The 19,676-nt window shown below is 38.4% G+C and overlaps 1 protein-coding gene and 1 long non-coding RNA gene across 2 annotated transcripts in view; one reads left to right on the top strand and one right to left on the bottom strand.

Annotated features, from left to right (window-relative positions):
• Positions 1 to 4,737, bottom strand: part of FH (fumarate hydratase) — a 26,992-nt gene extending 22,255 nt beyond the window's left edge. The window contains exon 1 of the mRNA XM_077901484.1: positions 4,577 to 4,737. Within this exon, the coding sequence (XP_077757610.1) occupies positions 4,577 to 4,702 (126 nt within the window). The 5' untranslated portion in view covers positions 4,703 to 4,737. The remainder of the gene's footprint in view (positions 1 to 4,576) is intronic.
• LOC144316052 (uncharacterized) lies at positions 4,514 to 19,676 on the top strand. The gene is made up of 3 exons (XR_013381854.1): positions 4,514 to 5,230; positions 5,487 to 5,582; positions 19,111 to 19,676. It is a non-coding gene; the product is annotated as an uncharacterized LOC144316052 (long non-coding RNA).

Genomic DNA, 19,676 nt, shown 5'->3' with positions numbered 1-19,676 from the left:
TTAGTAAATAGTCCTATGAAAAATTTAATTGGTAGTTAAATGTCTGGAGCTAGACGGATTAAAAAAAAAAAACCCCTTTATATGCTATAAAGCCTTTGAGGTTGCAGAAATAGAAAAGCATGTAGGTAGAAATACAGTAGTATTACCAATGAGGTCCTTTTTTTTTCTATGTCTAAAAAAGTCTGCAGAGGACTGGCCTAAGCCAAAATGAAGCAGCAGCTAATAATCACACTTCAGCATTTATTGTGCTATGTAACAAATTCCAAGTATCACCTTATTTGACTTTCACAACCACTCTAGGAGATTTTACTATTATCATCTCCACCTTAGAGGAAACACTGAGGATAAAGGAGATTAATAATCTCAGGAGATCACTCAGTTAGTAAGAGGAAGGGCCTGAAACTCTCAAACCCTGGACTGTCCACATCCAAAAGCTGTTCAGATTACTATTTTTTGGTTACCACTTCCATAAGCCAAGAAATGGAGGGAGTAACTCCAGACTGGCCACAACCAGCCCCTGAGTTGTACCCCAAACCTTGAAGAAGAAAGGAAGTCTGAAGATGCGTAGTTAGATTTCTCTCTAGTAGAGCTTGGTTACACTTACACCACTGTATACCTACTTGCTTCCTACCCTGTAGACCAAAAGCACCTGGGGTTCTGTATCTCAAATGCACAAATAAAAATATTTTGTATTATGATCTTTGTTTTAGATAGCGTAGGAAATATCCATGTATGTTAAAGTATACTTCGGCCCAATAACACCAGCAATGACAGCAGTGGCACTGGACACGTGAGGCAGGTTTTCTTCCTCTCATCAACAAGATGCCAACTCCAAAGGGAGATCAGTTTCAATTAGTCACTTGTGAAATCAGGTTCAACTCCTTAGATTTACATCATCACTTTCTGTATTCAAAAGTATTAAACTGTCATCATAAAACAGCAATAACTTTGTCCCCTAACCAACTGGTTTCTATGGTAAAACTCAGATCCATTCAAAGTTACTTGAAAAGATCTAGATGAATATATTTTACTATGTTTGTTTTTCAGCTTAAACCTTAACAATTTTTAAATTCCAAATCAGGAAACAAATCAAATTCTAGGACCTTGACAGTAATCATTAAAAAAAGTACAGAAGTCAATTGTGGCTGAAATCACAATCTCAGCAAAAACTTCAAAAAATATGCTTACTGTCCCTATAATAAAAATCAACATTCCAACTTTAAAACAATAAACATTCTCTGCAGCAGCTTAGGTAGGTAATAACTATGGCAAAAAGCCAAAGTTATCCTTTATTTTAAACCCAGGATATATACAGGTTGCATAAACTTGTAGAACAGAAACGGAAGCAGTGCTGTAACACTTTGTAAGGCACCAGGAATTAGAGAAAAGCTATGTCAGAGGTGGTTATGCTTATGTAGATGCTTATGCATCTGTTAGATAAGTGCATATATGTATGGACAGAGGAACGAACCAGGTAACTTTGCCAAATCTCTAAATGTTCTTTTCAAAAACCTACAGAAACCAAATCCCTTTAAGTGTTCTTTACAGTAAAGAAAAAACTACAGAAAAAACCCTTATACAGTGATCTGGTACATATAAAAACACATGCTTATATGAACAAAAGGCTGAAAGAAAAGTTTCATGAGACAGTATGAATATTTTCTGTTCTATGCCAATCTATCCTTTCAAAATAATAATAATGTTCGTAACTACCCACTACATAACGAGTCCACCTGAGGTCTGAAAAGCACTTGTGTGGTTTTCAAAATCTTTCACATTATCATGTACATTAACTCTTCCAGTGGCTTGGGCAAGAAGAGGAGGGACACTCATCCTGAATTAATGGGAAAATGATCAGTGCTTCTGATGAAAAATGAAATGATGAATGGTATCTCTTACTGTAAGTTTTTAATTCGTACAATATAAACCACTGTTACAAAAAAAACTAGTGTTTTTGAAAACCATGCTTTTATATGCCACAATCCAAAAAGGGTTTCTAGCCAAAGTCAGTGTATCACTTCAGGTTAACAGAGTTTAACCCACTAGACATAGGGCAGGCACAAAGTGTGACTTCCCATGGGTCCCTGTGAGATTCATGCTCATTTATTTAAAATCACCTCCTCAGGGCACCTGGGTGGCTCAGATGGTTAAGCATCTGCCTTCCACTCAGGTCACGATCTAAGGGTCCTGGGATTGAGCCCCGCCTCAGGCTCTCTGTTCAGTGGGGAGTTTACTTCTCCCTCTGCCTTTCCTCTCTCCTCTCCACTCATGTTCTCTCTCAAATGAATAAATAAAATCTCAAAAAAAAAAAAAAATCGCCTCCCCTTCTCGAGGAGCATGTGTGGGATAATGGTTATGTTCACTGCAGTCTTATTGCCATTAGGTCCTAGAAATACCAAGTACTACTGTTAGCAGCCACTAACCCCAGGAACCTCAGAAATTGATGAGGCAGTCTCAAAATCTGTACGCCCTTCTAGACCAGAAAGGTAAAAAAATACAGACCTTGAGCCTCTACGATGTCCCCCATGTACATTCATGTGTAAGATAACCATTAACTGAACCATGGCATCTCCTAAAAAAATAAGATGCCTTTCAGATTCTCAGTTTAAAGTGGGTTAAAAGAATATTTCAGTGCTTAAGAAGATCCAAATCATTTCTCACATAAAAGGACTACCTCAAGAGATAAAAATCCAAAATATGACATCATTGTGTTCAGGTTTTCAGTTTCTTTCTGTAAAAGTCTGGTCTTAAAGTGTAGGGGTGACCATCAAGTCTTCCAGTACTGACAAATATATAATAAATGTTTTATTGATATTACACTGCAAAATAGAATATCATCTAGATTTCCAGACTTTAGAGCCACCTGCGCATCATTAAGGAAATAAAGAAAAGTGAATTTAAAAGATGTAGGGCTTCCCTATCTGCCATGCTAGCAAGGCAGTATCATAGCTACACTATTACAGCTGTTCTCCATTAGTTTCTCACTCTCAACTGCGCTATTTCTCCTGGATCCTTTTTATCATATTGTAACTAACTGTGCATCATCTGTTTGCTTATTTAATTTCCACCCTCCCCCACCCTCCTAGCCTCTAAACTCTTTCCTGTAGTTACTTTTTCAGCTGGCCCACCCAATACATAGAAAGCATTCAATAAATATGTTATCTTCCTGTTAGATAAACATTTGTTAGATAAAAGGTAACTTAGGGCATTTAGGGTCATGTAAATTCTCAATAGTAGCAATAAGAAAAACTTTTAATAAAGTCAACACAAAGATTTTGGAGCTGAGCTTAGATAGCAGAAGATATATTTAGAATTAGGGGGGAAAAAATCTATTTTCATTTGATCTTAGCTAACACCACAACAGGAAAAGCAAGGTAGTGCTCTTTTTTTTTGAACATTTAGAGCAGGGCAGATTCCCCAGTCTCCGATTCCCTTTCACAAAGCACTAAATTAGTAAAAAAAAAAAAAAACAAAAAAAAAAAAACATAAATTTTTAAAAGGCTCTAACATGCACTAAAACTATTACAGAAGGGCACTGCATGAGCATAAAGTACCCCTCGTTTTGTAGTGTCGGCATAGTCATGCCATGAAATTATCTTGAAGTTTACTTATAGTTCAGAAATAACTTGAGCCTTTGAAATACACTAGATGGAGGCATTAATGAGCGCTCGCTACTTGGCAATCACAAAGTACTTTCGCAGGAGCAATCCTGCTGAGGGCCTGTTCTCATTTGCATTTTACATGTGGAAACCGAGTCACAAAGACAAGTTGCCCCAAATCCCAACCGTGAGTAGGATTTGAAACCCCATCTCTGACTGCAAAGCCCACACGACAGCCCAGTGGTCTGTGCAGAACTGTTCACTTTTCCTCAACTATCGTTTATTTTCCAAACCCTTCCTAACAACACGCGCGTGTGCGTTAAGTGTTGAAAATGCTCGTTAAAAGCCCAAGTTACTGAAGGCGACGCTCGGTAAAGAGCCAAAAGACTCGAACTGGACTTTGAAATTCCTTAGGCCTTTCCGAATACAAAGTACTGATTTAGCTACAGCCACATCCTATCCAATGTCCCCCGCCTACACGTTCCAAGTTTTACAAAAGGGGGGGGAACCACAGTCAGCCTAACGGACGAAATGCAATTTCACGAAAAGCAGTCTTTTAAGCTCCTAAGAACTTTCAGCCCGCCCCGCCCGGAGGCCCGAGAGCAGCTCGCCGCACCCGGGTGAAGAGAAGCTGCAGGTCGGAGGACGGCCGGCTGCACCCGGCCTGCTAAGGGGCAGGGGCTGCAGCGGTCCTCGCCCCCCCGCCCCCCGCACGGACCCCAGGGCGGCGCCAGGTGGGGGGCGCCAGGGTGGGGGGCGCCAGGGTGGGGGCCGCCGCACCCGCAGGGGTGCAGCACAAGGCGCGGCTGCGGCCCGGCCCCCCGGAGCTCGCTCGGGGCGGAGGCGGCGCCGCGTGGCCCGGAAGCCCGCCCTCCGCCGGGACGCCCCGGGAACCCGTCCCGCCCGCCCCGCCGGCCGGCGAGCGCAGGACTGAAGGTCACCGCCGGGAGGCCGGGGCTCTGGCGGCCCGCGCTCACCATTCGAGCGGCGTCCGGGGGCCGCAGCAGAAGCACGGCCGCCTCTCCGAGGCCGGGGGCGGAGGCTGAGCCTGGAGCCCGCACCAGGCGACGCGAGCGCGCGAGGAGCCGCACAGCGCGATACATGGTGCAGCGGGGGCCTGGGTAGAATTTGGGGGGGGGGGGTTGAGGCCACGCCCCCTCCGCGCGGGCTGTCAGAACCCGTCCCTCCCACGGCGCCTCGCTCTTATCCAATCAACAGCCTCAAACCCGGGGGTGGGGCGGGACCAATCGTGAATGGCCAGTAAGGAGTGAGGAGGGCGGGCTTAACTTCCCTGTCGTAGAGCGGAGCCTGGAAGCCCTGGGATTCATGGGAAACTAGTGCGAAGGGCATTCTGGGGAGGGAGGTTCTTCCGCAGAGTCGGACGCCGGGATGCCGCGGGAGGCGGGAGGGCGGGAACGTTAGCGGATGAACGAGACTGAATCAGGGCTTGGTCAAGGACCTATCCTAGAAAGGAGCGTTCATGTATCACGGAATCACTCATTCCGTGTTGGACTCTTTTAAAGGCTTCTTCCAGATTACATCTTCCATTCAGAAATTGTGGAAATCGAAGCAAAGCAGAGACAGTCCAATAATTGCCCATGATGCCCGACACCTAAGAAAGTCATTCTGAGGTCTCTGCAATTTGCTTTCTCTTCTAAACGGGCGCGCTCAAGAAGTGTTTAAAGGGTTAGTGAGGAAGATGTCCATAATTATAGGTGATTGAGGAATTTTTGTTATTTACATTTATGTTCTCCAAGATTTTTTTTTTTTGCATTGGTAATATTTACATATTCACATCTATTTAGTAGAATAGGTATGACAGAAAAGCACGAGCTGATACTAAATTGCATCTGAAACACAGTTTATCTCTTCTTCTCCTGTCCATAGCTTGAAACCAGATGGCAGTTGACCATGAAAGGGAACCATTGGATGATGTCCAGGAGTCCAACGTCCAGGACTTAGGAGAGTTAGTCAACCCTCTGGGTAATGCTGCTTATGTTATTTGTGGCTTATGAATTTCACTCCTATATTTAAAATATGAAGAATTGAATGAGTAAGCATGATCGTTGAACTACAATCAGAACTCCCAAGCCTCACCTGAACTCTTCATATCTTTGTCAACCAATGATTCAGAAATTACCAGAATACGTGATGAAAAGGTGAGCCCCGCAGCTATGTAGAAGTTAGAGCGTCAGAATAAAAGAAATCCAGAAGCAAAAGATAACACAGTGGGTTTAGGAACCAGTGAACCACCTATTCCCACATACTTAGGTGTCCCACCATTAACAGGCAAACAATACAAAGTTTAGGGTGAAGATAGTAGTACTGGTGTTGTCATCAGTTTGGCAGAAACTACAGGAACATTTACTAACGATCACTATCACTTCCTAGGAAATGCTAACATTTTGATGCTTTGCTCCACATCCCTTGTAAAAGAAAAGAGAGAACAAATTACTGATACTGGAGAGGCATTTTCTTCCCATCATCCCAGAAACTATCATTATCTTGCTACATATCCTTTCGGTTCACCTGTGTATTTTTTGCTTTGCATATTGATCTGCAAAAACGATGGTTTTAAAAATTTAAAGTTTTGCTCTTCTATAACCGAACTGTTTTTGAGATCTATCCATGATCTTTTTAACTTAATAGTATTCCTATCACATGAATTTAGCACATTTTCTTTTTTCTTTTTTTTTTTAAGATTTTATTTATTCATGATAGACACAGAGAGAGAGAGAGAGAGAGAGAGAGAGACAGGCAGAGGAAGAAGCAGGCTCCATGCAGGGAGCCGGATGCAGGACTCAATCCCAGGTCTCCAGGATCACACCCTGGGCCAAAGGCAGGCACTAAACCGCTGAGCCACCCAGGGATCCCCAATTTAGCACACTTTCTTTAAAAAAATTTTTACTGAGTATTCTGTCGCATAAATATTAAACATTTTATTTATACAATTTCTTAAGAGTATTTTTTGCTGTTATACACAATGCTCAGTGAACATAAGTTTATGGTTTCTTCATGGGTCATGAAGTGACATCACTTCCTGGAGTGACATCACTCTGTACTCCTATCGTTGCTTATTATTTTAACCTCTTTTATCAATAATGATATTTCTATGCCACCTATTTATTATCTGCTTGATGTATGTTTCTCGTTTTATTTTGGATAATTTTCTTTCATTTTTACTTTGAGCATATCTCCTGTTTTCACCACAGTTTAATGTTTTTAAATCCAAATTGCTAGACTTTAAATAAATGGTCTATTTTAATCCCTTTCAATAAACACCTATTGATATGTGTTACAATCCAGAAAATTTTCTTTTTTTTATTATTATTTTTTTATTTTTATTTATTTATGATAGTCACACACACAGAGAGAGAGGCAGAGACACAGGCAGAGGGAGAAGCAGGCTCCATGTACCGGGAGCCCGACGTGGGATTCGATCCCGGGTCTCCAGGAGCGCGCCCTGGGCCAAAGGCAGGCGCCAAACCGCTGCGCCACCCAGGGATCCCAATCCAGAGAATTTTCTAAGCATTTTATGTATTCTTTTAAAAGTCAAAGCAGCCCTGCAAAGTAGGTCCTGTTGTTTCTGCTCATAGAAGAGAAAGTTGATGCTTAAGGGCATCCAACTAGGCCACAATCTTAACTATTTTGCAGGCACAACGTGGGACCGATTTTCTGTATCACTATTAATATTTCTCAGGAAACAGTATCTGGCACTGCCCAATGATTTTTTTTAAATGTTAAAAAATAAATAGGTTGTGGCAAAATTTATTTTTCCAATCAGGTCACAACAATATCTTCCATTCCATTTGCTCTTCTATAGTGAGAATTTGCCACAGGAGAGTCTGAATATCCTCCCCTTTAATACTGGCAAGCCTTATGCCTTGCTAATAACCAATAGAAACGGAGAAAAGTGACTGCTGATGCTAGGTCAGAAAAGGTCATGCATCTTCCCTGTGGTTTCCTGAGACACTTGTTTATGGTGAGCCAGCCACCAAGTAAAAAGGTTCGACAGTCATGCCAGAGAGGCCGCACTTGGGCATTGCAGCCAATAGCCCTGGCTGTGCTCCCAACTGACAGCCAGCATCAATTCTCAGCCTTGTGAGTGAGCTGTCGTGCATACTCATCTTGACAGGATGGCTGCAGCCATGCCAGCCCTCATACCTGCAGATGATAACTTTTGATGAAACAGGGACAGGGTTCTTTCCAGAAACTGCCCTCCGAAAAAGGAGAAAGAACTTTCCCAGAAGCTCTTAGCAAATGTCTCATCACATCTCATTGATCTAAATCAGATCACATGATCCTTCCAAATCAATCACTGGCAAAAGAGAATGGGATAATCTGAATAAAATATTAATTCATGAAAACATTTTAAAAAATTAGAGATATATTGCATGTACTCAACATGGTAATACAACTTTTCTAGTATTGTCTCTCATATAAAAAATTTCCATTTAATTCTTTTATTTCTAAGATTTTATTTTAAAGAAGAAGAAAGAGTGATTGCACACAGGAGCAAGGACAGGGGCGGAGGCAGAGGTGTAGAGAGAGGGACAAGCAGACTCCACACTGAGCACAGAGCCCCTCTTGAGGCTCAGTCTCATGACCCTGAGATCGTGACCTGAGCTGAAACCAAGAGTTGGATGCTTCACCAACGGAGCCACCCAGGTGCATCAAGAAGTTTTCATTTAATTCAAATGAACAGTGTTGTTCACTGAAACTTTTAAAAAGCCACGAGAGACACAGTTACAAATATTTATGGAGCATGTGTTTGAAAGTTCTTGCTTTCCCACATTTTTAAATATCTCTTGTTCCTTTCTTCATTTTACTTTGTCACCTTTCTGCAACATAAATATTAGATGATGTAAAACTTAGATTATAAATCAAACCTTTTGCTCAGTATTCACAACTGGAAATGTCCCATTTTCGGAATTTCAGCTGACTTTAACTGCCATTCCCAAGCAAATTTCACAGGTTTAGTTCCAGTCTGCACTGATTGTGGTCTAGAGAGAGGAATATTTTCAATTTTATTCTTCATTCTCATCTCTATTCAATGTCTTTGCCTACTCCAGGAAGATCAAGACTCTTTATACAAAGAATCATGTGTCTAAATCTGTTTACTGGCACCCACCCTGCAATGTATTTCAGCAATTCCTGCTTTGCTACCCATCTAGCTTATCTCTTTCTAGTTCTCCAAGTTTAATAGGTCATCTCTGCTTTGTTTGCTGTTCCTCTTTTTTTTTTTTAATTTTTTATTTATTTATGATAGTCACACAGAGAGAGAGAGAGAGGCAGAGACATAGGCAGAGGTAGATGCAGGCTCCATGCACCAGGAGCCCGATGTGGGATTCGATCCCGGGTCTCCAGGATGGCGCCCTGGGCCAAAGGCAGGCGCCAAACCACTGCGCCACCCGGGGATCCCAGCTGTTCCTCTTAATCCCTGGAAATATTGCATATTGGTTTTATTGAACTCTTAAAAATAATTTTAAAAAGGTAACTGGTTGTTCTAGATACTTTTTAAATTTCCTATGACTTCTAGTAAGCTTATTTCTCAGAGTAGAGAAAAGGCAATCATCACTTGGGAGTTTTTTGGGGAAGGAGCTCAGCTCCTCTTCCAATGACAATTTGAATTTTTGAGAAATGGAATTATGGCTTCATATATCAACTTTTTTTTAATGTGCTTCTTTGGTTCATATCTTGTTATTTTCATTTCATTCATTTTGTTCATATATATGGGTGTGTTTCCCAATTTCCTGACTTGAAATCTAGTTCAGAGTTTCTGTAAGTGTGGGATATATACCATTCTTGGTACCTTGGTGATTGTAGGTGGGCCAGGAATGCAACATTAATTAATATTGATTATTATCCTATTTTTTTATTTTCTTCTAACCCTACCCATTTAGTAAGAAAGAGTCTTTTTTTTTTCTTTTTTTTTTTGGTGCAAGTGTATATTTTATACTTCTCGAACACTTGTTAATATCCTTTTGTAAAAGTAGAGGGAAAGTCTTTGGTGAAATTTAATTTGTAGGTATAGAATTTAGCTACAATTTCTTTTTTCTTTTTTTTTTATTAAAGGTTTTACTTATGTATTTAAAGAGAGAGATTGCATGAGCCTATAACCAGGGGAGAAGCAGGGAGAGAGAGAAAGGATAGAGAGAGAATCTCAAGGAGACTCTGCACTCAGCATGGAGCCCAATATAGGACTCAGTCCACAACCCTGAGATCATAACCTAAGCCAAAACCAAGAGTTGGACACTTAACTGACTCAGCCACCCAGGTGCCTCTCAGCTACAATTTATATGTTTCCCTTCTTTTCATCAGTGAAATTGATTTTCCATTTGCAGCCATAGTATAAAGTTACATTTTTATTTAAATAAAATATACATCAGTTTGAAACAAAATATTAAATATATTATAAAGGTGTTATGCAATAATTGAAATTAGGGAAACAATGGCTAGTTCATTTATTACATTACTTTATAATGAAAAATAATGTAATTACTTTTAAATTAATCATTGACACTATATTTTAGTTTTAGGATACAACCTCTTATCTATGTGAAATGTTTTTTATTTTATGTAGATGGGTTTTTTTTGTTGTTTGTTACTTTGAACTTTGTCTATAATAATATTGACTTGCTTTCTTGTTGATATTTGTGTGGTTTGTTTGTGTTTCTGTTTTCTTTGTGCTCAAGTCACAGGACTCACTGTCCTTGCTATGAAAGCCAAGTGAACAATGCAATAGTTTTCTCTTTCTCTGTTCCAAATCTAACATAGTTGACAAAATTGATACTAATTCCTTATTCTTATCAGTCTAAATATCCTCCTTCTAAATAAAGACTTTGAATATTCTAATTCAGTATACCTCCACGCTTGGAAGATTACTGAGGAATTTCTCAGAAACTTGATAGAAAGATAGGAAGATTTAACTTTAAAGTCTTCCAGAAAGTAGAGGTAATATTCAAAGAGAAGGAAAATATGAGACATAAATTAATAAAACCAGAGGACAATCCAGTATGTCCAACATCTCAATAATTTTGGAAAACAATGTACAAGAAACCATTAAACAAACAAATTTAAGAAAATATCTTAAAAGTAGCAGACATGAGTTTCAGAATGAAAGCCTATCAAGTGTCTAGAACAGTTGGGAACACAGGACACAATAAGATATATCGTTGAGAGATGTTACAACCCTTGGAGCAAAAAGAAGAATTTCCAGAGAGAAAATTAAATGAGCCACCTACAGAGGGTTAGAAATCTTTATGACTTCTCAACAACAACCTTGGAATCTAGAGCACAGTTGATTGATGTCTTCAAATTGTTGAAAGAAAATTATTTCCAACTTGATATTCTATACCCAGCCAAATCAAGTATGAGGATAGAATAAAAATATTTTCATGTGATCAAGATCTCAAAAAATTTGCTTCCATCTATCCTTTTTCGGAAAACCTCCAGAGAAAGCGCTCCACTGAAACTAGGAAGTAAACCAAGGGAGAGGCAGGCATGAGCTTCAGAAAAGTCTCCAACATAAGCAACAAAGACTTGGAACACTCCCTAAATGAATGTATGACAGCTTGCACTTAGCATAAAGAGCAACCACTTCAGACTGAAGCAGATCCGAACCTCCAGGAGGTTATTTCTTCCAGAGTATAAAATGTTTAAAGCCTTGAATATATTCATGAAAGATTTAGAGAACTAGGGGAGAATTTGGATAATGAATTTCTAATGCCTTAGGAAATTCAGCAAAGAAAAGAAGACAACTATTAAACGAAGAAATAAAAACAGTTGTATCTTTCAGGAAAGGAAAAATGATCATTATTAAATTAGAGTGGTCATAGTTAAAATAAATCAAAAATTGAATTTTGTCCTAACCAAAATTATAATGTTATATTAAAAGAATAAGGATATGAAAACACATTAATCTTCGTTTCTGATAGTGGGAAGTCATGACCTGAAACCACAAACTAAAAGAAATAAGAAAGAATAGTACTGTACTGGCATGTCACTGAGAGACACAGACATATACCTGGAGCTGGAAATGGTGGATCTGAGTGGGGACAAATGGCGGAGAGGTAGAAAGGGATCCCTGCTTATGTTGAATGTCTTGTAGAACTTCTTGATTCTTTAAAGTATGTTCATGTACAATAACGTTGGAAAACACTAAAATTAGCAATAAGAACACAAATTAACCTACACTTCCTCTGTTCTCTAAGAAAAATAAAGGGGAAAAAAATCAAATCTTCTACTAATGTGCTGGAACCCACACCCTCACAAAGACATTGCTCCTTAAATTTTCCACCTTTTTACCCTCTATCATCAGTTTATTTCTCTTTATTGAACCATTGCCAGAATTGATACCGAAACTCCCTGTATTATCTCTTGTGTTTAAAAAAGCAAACCAGCCCCAACCCTGCATCTCACTTCAACTACATCCCCATTTCTAGAAAACACTGTATTTATGCACCATCTTCAATGCTTCAGCTCTCATTCTCTCTTCAATAAGCGGGTCAGTCCCAGGCGCCAGCGACCTTCAGTAAGCATTACTGCACTGATGCTGCTCTTGTCAAGGTTACCAATGCCTTGCACTAACCATAGTGCAAGTCCAATGGGCAGTTTTCTGTCTTTTCAGCAGCATTGAAAGGCAATTGACATGCCTTTTCCTTGGAAATATCTTTCTTGATCTTTGTAATTTGGAAATCTCTCCCCCTACCAAATTTCATTGGCTATTTCTTCATACTATTCTTTGCCAGCCTTTCACTTGTAAATGAGAAAGTGACTCAGGGCTCTGTCCGATATGACCTTAGTTAACCTTTTTCTTTAAAATTTTTTAGTAAATCTACCATAGAGAGCGTTGAGTTAACCATATTCTTAACTTTATAGCACATTAGAGAGTATAAGGTCCATTCATATTTGATTTCACTATTTTTTCCTTTTCTATTCATTTCTTACACCTTTTTTTTTTCATTTTGGTCTCCAGAAAATTACTATAATGTGTTTATTTCTTTCATTTTATTCATATGTATTCTTGTAAAATATGTATGGTTGTTTTGTGTGTTTTTAAAATTTTATGTAAATAGTAATGAAATACACACATTAGTCTCTTTCTCAGCCATCTCTCCAGCCATTCTTCTTTCATGAGAGGGGTTCTCCATTCATATGATTTTCAATACCATCTTCATGCTGAGGTACTGATGCCTCCAGACTTATTTTTCCAGACTAGACTCTTCCTCTGTGTTCCAGATTTATGTATCCACTGTAGACTTAATATCCCTATTTACTTACCTAACTCAATACTCATATCTCAAACTTGATAATACCCCAAAGGAAAACTCTTAGTGGCCATGCCCAGCACATTTTTTTGTAGTCAGTAAATGGTATCACCAGTTATTCAAGCTAGAAACCTGGGAGTCTTCTTTGATCCCTAAACTCTGCTCCTATTCCCTGACCAATGAAGACACTATGCCCCAACTTACCAACAAACCCTGGCCATTCTACCTCAAAATTATATCTTGAGTCCATCTCGTTTCCTCCCTGCTCATTTCCACTATTATTTATTTGCTAATGAAAATAGTAGGATCCCTGGGCGGTGCAGCGGTTTAGCGCCTGCCTTTGGCCCAGGGCGCGATCCTGGAGACCCGGGATGGAATCCCACGTCGGGCTCCCGGTGCATGGAGCCTGCTTCTCCCTCTGCCTATGTCTCTGCCTCTCTCTCTCTCTCTCTCTCTCTCTGTGACTCCCATAAATAAATAAAAATTAAAAAAAAAGAAAATAGTAAATAAATATACCAGGTTTCATATAATCGTAAATTTCATGTACTAGTTCATATAATCGTAAATTTCATGCACTAGTAAATGTAACAAAGGAAGTAAGCTGAAAGATGTTTAAAGAAAGATGGAGGGGCTCATCTTTTATGCAGAGAGATCAGCCTGAGGATATTGTGTTTGAGCTGAGCCCTGGACACTGAAGGGTAGGCACGCAGACAGAGGGGCGTTCCAGGCAGAGGGCTCCAAGTAGAGGCCCTGGTGAAATGAATAAACAATTATTGAGCAAGCCGAGTTCATCAAACAAAGTAAGACAATATTCTGTCAACTTCAACCATAGAAGAATGACGAAAACAGCAAAGCAAATATTTTATTAGTCTTGGTTAAATTTTAATGTTTTACAACCTTATTTTTTCCAATAATACCAATTTGTTAGGTTTGTTAATAAATGCAGAGAAAAGTGGAAATAGTCAGTGTCTCTTATAAAGCATACTATAAAGTATGATCCTCTTGGAGTAATTTCTGATGGAAAGGACCTATTTTAGGGATTAACAAGTAACTTAATCCCCATGAGGATGAACTGTTGCTGCTCCTGACACAGCAGTTACCTTGTAAGTACCTTGTTCATCCCATAGTCTCAAGTTCTTCAAACTCAGAGGATGCAGGAAATTAACCAATTTCTTAATTTCTTCAGCCTCAAGAAAGCTCCAGAGAAAGAAGGTGTGATAAATCTTTAACTTTCCTGAGGCCTTTCTAAGGCAACTTTTTCTACCCAACTTTTAGCAATAGAGGGATAAATGACAATGCTCAGAGATGTTGTTTCATAATCACTAAACTTTGTTCAAGCTTTTAATCCTCTCTTCTCTTACTGGCCACCCAAGCCCTCATGCTGTCCTTCAATTTCTAAAAGTCATCAATATGTCATTTTACCCAAATCTGTTTTCTCCTTCCAACCTCATATAAAAAGTTAATTATCTCTTCCTTCTTACAACCCAAGGAATATCAAATCCACATTATTCAGATATTGTTATAAAATATGGCTACTTCATAAATTCAAATTTCATTTAGATTTGGATTGTCAAAAAAAAAAAAAAAAGGCAAGATGAGACTTGAAAATACCCCCTACCAGGAGAAACAGTCATATAATATTCTGTTCCACTAAGAGGGAAATGAGGAAAAGGCTGGTACTTATAGCAAAATAATAGTAAATATTACCCATCAATCTATCAGCATGTCGTTTGCAGGCTGCATAGAAATGTACAACTCATTGTTAATCTCCTTTTTTTAAAAGATTTTATTTATTCATGAGAGAGAGAGAGAGAGAATCAGAGAGAGAGAGGCAGAGACATAGGCAGAGGGAGAAGCAGGCTCCATGCAGGAAGCCCGATATGGGATGCGATCCTGGGACTCCAGGATCATGACCTGAGCCAAAGGCAGACACTTAACCAATGAGCCACCCAGGAATCCCACTGTTAATCTTTTTTATCTCATCTACTTGCTTGATCATGTTTTTTGGCCCAAAACTGGAAAGTAATTTGACCCACTTCATAAATACTGTAGAAATGCCCTAGAACAACAGCTATCAGCATCCTCAGAGTCAATCTCAATGTGATAAATGGTTTTAACTATATCATTTGTGAGGTGGGTCGGTAATGTCATCCATAATAAATTAACAAAATTTAAAAGTTATTTTTAAATAATTAAATTAATAATTAAATGGTACTCATAAATAATATACTATCAGATGTGCTTCCCTGAATAAAAGAGAAAGGGTATGTTTCTAGCTACTCAACAGAGAATTACATGTAAACATCAGTATATCTTATCTGTGCCCAACTGCCAATTGAGTACTTCTATGAGTTTGTCTTCCAAATAAATAACATTCAAAAAGAGAACATCAAAAAAAAAAAAAAAAAAAAAAAGAGAACATCATGTATTGTGAAAAAAGCTTTGAATTCCTAGGCTGAAAGAGACCAGACAGAGTGAAGGTCACCAGTTGACCCTCATCTGGGCTAGTATAGATACCAAAGGAATAACTTTTCTAAAGATAGACAGATCCTGCTCACTTTACCCAGCAAATAAGTGCTGGATCACCCACAGGAACATGGCAGAAGCAAAAAAAATCCTCTCTAAAGCATTATATTGATAATAGGCTCAATAGGCTTCAAACTATCCCTATTTTTTTTCAAACACAATTTTGAACGCTCAATTTTTTTTTTTTTTTTTGAGCACTCAGTTTAAGATGTGCACATGGAGGGGTGCCTGGGTGGCTCAGTCAGTTAAGCATCCAACTCTTGATTTTTGTCTTGGGTCATGATCTTGGGGTCATGAGACTGAGCCCCACATTTGGACTCCACCCTGCCCACCAAACCTGCTTGGAATTCTCTCCCTTTCCATCTGCTCCTCCCCCGTGCTTGCACTTGCATGCATCCTCTCTCTAAGAAAAATAAATAAATGTGCACGTGGAAATTAGAGATCATAGGTATCTACCCCCCCGTCAACAAGTAAATAATCGTCAAAACAAACTCACAATAAGAATTATAGACACAGCTCCTAAGGCAATCGTGTTTGTTATGTTAAGTTACAAAAGACAAACTTGAGAATTTTGGCACAGATACTAGAAGCTAAAAATAGTGTAGTAGCTATGAAAAAGAACCAAATAAAAATTCCAGAACTAAAAATTACAATAATTAAAATTGAGATCTCCCTGGATGGATTTATCACCTGATTAGACGCAGAAGAAGAGAGAATCAATAAATTGGGTAATATTAAAAGAAGCTATGGATAAGGAAGCACAAAAAGGCAAAAATAAAAATAAAGATGAAAGGATAAGTAACATGGAAAACTACTGGGATACATAATCTTTACCTCCATACATCTTAGTGAGACTATAGAAAACCAAAGACTCAGGTTAAAAGACAATGATTGTAGATTGGATTTTTAAAATTCAAATGAATGCTGTTCACAAAGGCCACATTAAAAACACATAGATACAAAGTAGCTGAAATTGAAAGGCTGGAAAAGATATAATATATAAATACTAAACAGATACAGAGAAGTAAGATTGATATCAAGCAGTTAAACTTGAAGGCAAAAATCATATCCCCAGATAAAAAGATTTCTTCATAATGATAAAAGCTTTATTTTGCCAGTAGCATATAGCAATCTTATTTTACTTTTTTACTTTTTAGAGAGGGAGGCAGCAAGAGATGGTGAGAGAGAGAGAGAGAATGAGTCTTAAACAGGCTCCACATTCAGCACAGAGCCAATGTGAGGCTCGGTTTCACGGCCCTGAGATCATGACCTGAGCCAAAATCAAGAGTCAGATGCTTAACTGAGCTTCTAGGTACCCCAGCATATAGCAATTTTAAATGTGGATTGTTTCATAGAGGGCAAAACTCTTGAGGAAATAGACAAATACTAATTAAGTGTAAGATTTTCAAACATACCTCTTTGAGTAATTGACCAAATGAGCCAACCAAAAATCCGTAAGAACACTCAAGTTTTGAATACATGATTACTTGATTTGACCTAATGAATAGGTATAGGAAAATTCATGCTGTTAACTAAGAGCACACATTTTGTTCAGGCAAATAAAGCATTTATACAGATTTACCCCTTTCTGACCATAGAACAATTCTCACCAATTTCAAATATTTGAAGAATGCACAGAGCATATTCTCTGACTACAGTAAAAGTTTGCTAAAAACCATTATGAGTAGGATAACTAGGAAATCTTATCTATTTAAAACGGAAGAAATACATTTCTATTTCATTGAACTGTGGAATTAGCCAAAGCAGTAGGCAGTCATTCAGTTGATAGGAAAGAAAAGAAAAGAATAAAACATTATCATGATGATCATGGTGGGGGGAAAAAAAAGAAGCTATAGTTTGTATTAAAGAGTTTTGCAATATTGCTAGATACAAACTCAACAAACCAAAATGAATTGTACTTCTATATACCATCAACAGAAAATGAATTTAAAGATATCACATACAATCAAATGAGAAACAAAAGAATACCTAGAAATAAATCTAACAAAAGAAAGGTGAAACTTCTTTGAGAGAAAATATAAAATTGGAGAGACTTCGGAGAAGACTCAAACAAATGGAGAGATAAGCAGTGTTTCTGGATTGAAAAACTCCGTGTGCTAAATATGGTATGCTTTCCAGATAACCTCTCAGTAAAAACAAACAAATAAACAAACAACCCCCCCCCCCCAAAACCAAAAACCCAACAGGGTTCTTTGTTTTTATTTCTTGTTGGAATTCACCAACTCATTCTAGAACTTAGATAGAAATGCAAAGCACTAAGAAAGAATAGTCAAGAAAATTATTGAAGAAGGACAAAGCAGACGAAATTCTTTAACACATCAAAAGCTTATTTTAAAGCTACAGTAATTTGGCAGTGGCATTGTCCCTGGCATAGGCATGTGTAGTGTAAATGGAATGAAATAGAACAGAAATCTAGAACCATACCCATATATACTGAACACTGGACAAAGCCAACAGTGGGAGAAGAAAAGTCTTTCATTTAATAGTACTGGGGAAAACTGCATATTCATTTGGAAAATAAAATGAAACTTGGGCTATGAAAATATTTATACAACATGACATAAAGCAAAAGTCACAAAGCCAGACTGATAAACTTGCATCTGCTAAAATTAATATCTTTTCATCAAAAGAATATGATGAAAATTCCTTTTCATCAAAAGGAATAATTCTTAATTCCTTTTCTTAGGAAAGGAAAAACATACAAGAGTACAAGAAGGAAAGAAATTATCTGCAACATATATAAAGAATAAAACTCAAATCCAGTGTCACTTAAAAAAAAAAAAAAGACTACTCAAGAAAAGAAGCACTGTGCACAAGAAGAACAGCAAATGGTGAATAATGGATGAAAAGGTGCTCACCTTCATCAACAATAAGAACAAATTAAAACCACCGTGAGATAGAGCACGAACTTGTGGGACATGCAAAAACTAGAATTTCCATGTGGCAAGTAAAAATGAGTGGGATACTTCTGAACATAACTGTGGTTTGTTTAGAGAGGTTAAAAATATGCATAACAAGCCTCTATTTCTAAAGGTACTTATATATGAGTGCACTGCATCGTATATGCAAAATTAATCAGGGTGGCAGCATTATTCACAATATTAAAATATTGGAAACACAAATATCCATCAACAATAGAATGGATAAATAATACACAACAATAAAAATGAACTAGGATCACATGCAAAAGCCTGGGTGGATCTTAAGAAGCATAATATTGAGAAAAAGATGTAAGTTGCAAAGAAAAAAAAGCATGAATTTATTTAAATTTTAGTTCAAAAGGAGATAAAACTAAACTATATTAGGGATGCATGTATGTCAGTAAAATTATAAATAAAACAAGAAAGTGAGGGACACCTGGGTGGCTCAGTGATTGAGCGTCTGCCTTTGGTTCAGGTTGTGATCCCGGAGTCCTGGGATCAAGTCCCACATCAGGTTACCTGCAGGGGATCTTCTTCTCCCTCTGCCTGTGTCTCTGCCTCTCTCTCTCACTGTGTCTCTCATGAATAAATAAACAAAATCTTAAAAAAAAAAAAAAAAAGCCTCACGAAGAAGGGGTGGTAGGCAAGGGCCACATGTAGACTTCTGGGGTTCTGGCAATGTTTTTTTCTGGTCCTGAATGATGTCTACTTTACAATAAGTTCTTGTACTACTGTATATATTTTTTTGTGTACTTTACTTTTTTTGTGTTACAGCCCATGATTAAAAAAAAGAAGAAGAAGAACAAGAGAGCATATAGGAATTCTCAAGCTATATGTTGTGGGAAAAAAGGGTGTGGAAAAGTGTAAAAATGTATCAAATTTGCTACTATTTAGGGAAGGGGATGGAAGGGGCAGGGGCTTTAGAGGAACAAAGTCACCCAAACACCAAAACAGTGGTTGTCTCTGGGCAGAAGAAATAGGTGGCCAAGAGCCAGAGTCAGAAGACTTATTCACTTTAAGACCCTTTTGCTGTGTCTTCTGAGTTTCATACCATATGAATGTATTACCTATTCAAAATAAATGAATAAAAATATCTAACAGCAAAGAAGTTTTCTGGCAACTGTAACAGTACTTATCCACAAGGGGCCGCTATTCAATGATGTTTAAGTAGGTCCTCACCATGGAGAAACCTGTGTGCTCTCTGCTCTCGCCAGGAAGTGAGGAAGGTTCCTCACTTACATTCTTTTTTTTTTTTTTTTTAATGATAGTCACAGAGAGAGAGAGAGAGAGGCAGAGACACAGGCAGAGGGAGAAGCAGGCTCCGTGCACCCAGAGCCTGA

This window comes from Canis aureus, chromosome 6 (genome assembly GCF_053574225.1).
Source record: "Canis aureus isolate CA01 chromosome 6, VMU_Caureus_v.1.0, whole genome shotgun sequence".
Lineage (NCBI taxonomy): Eukaryota > Metazoa > Chordata > Mammalia > Carnivora > Canidae > Canis > Canis aureus.
Note: the sequence above shows the minus strand (reverse complement) of the source record. Positions and strands in the feature narration are given on the sequence as shown.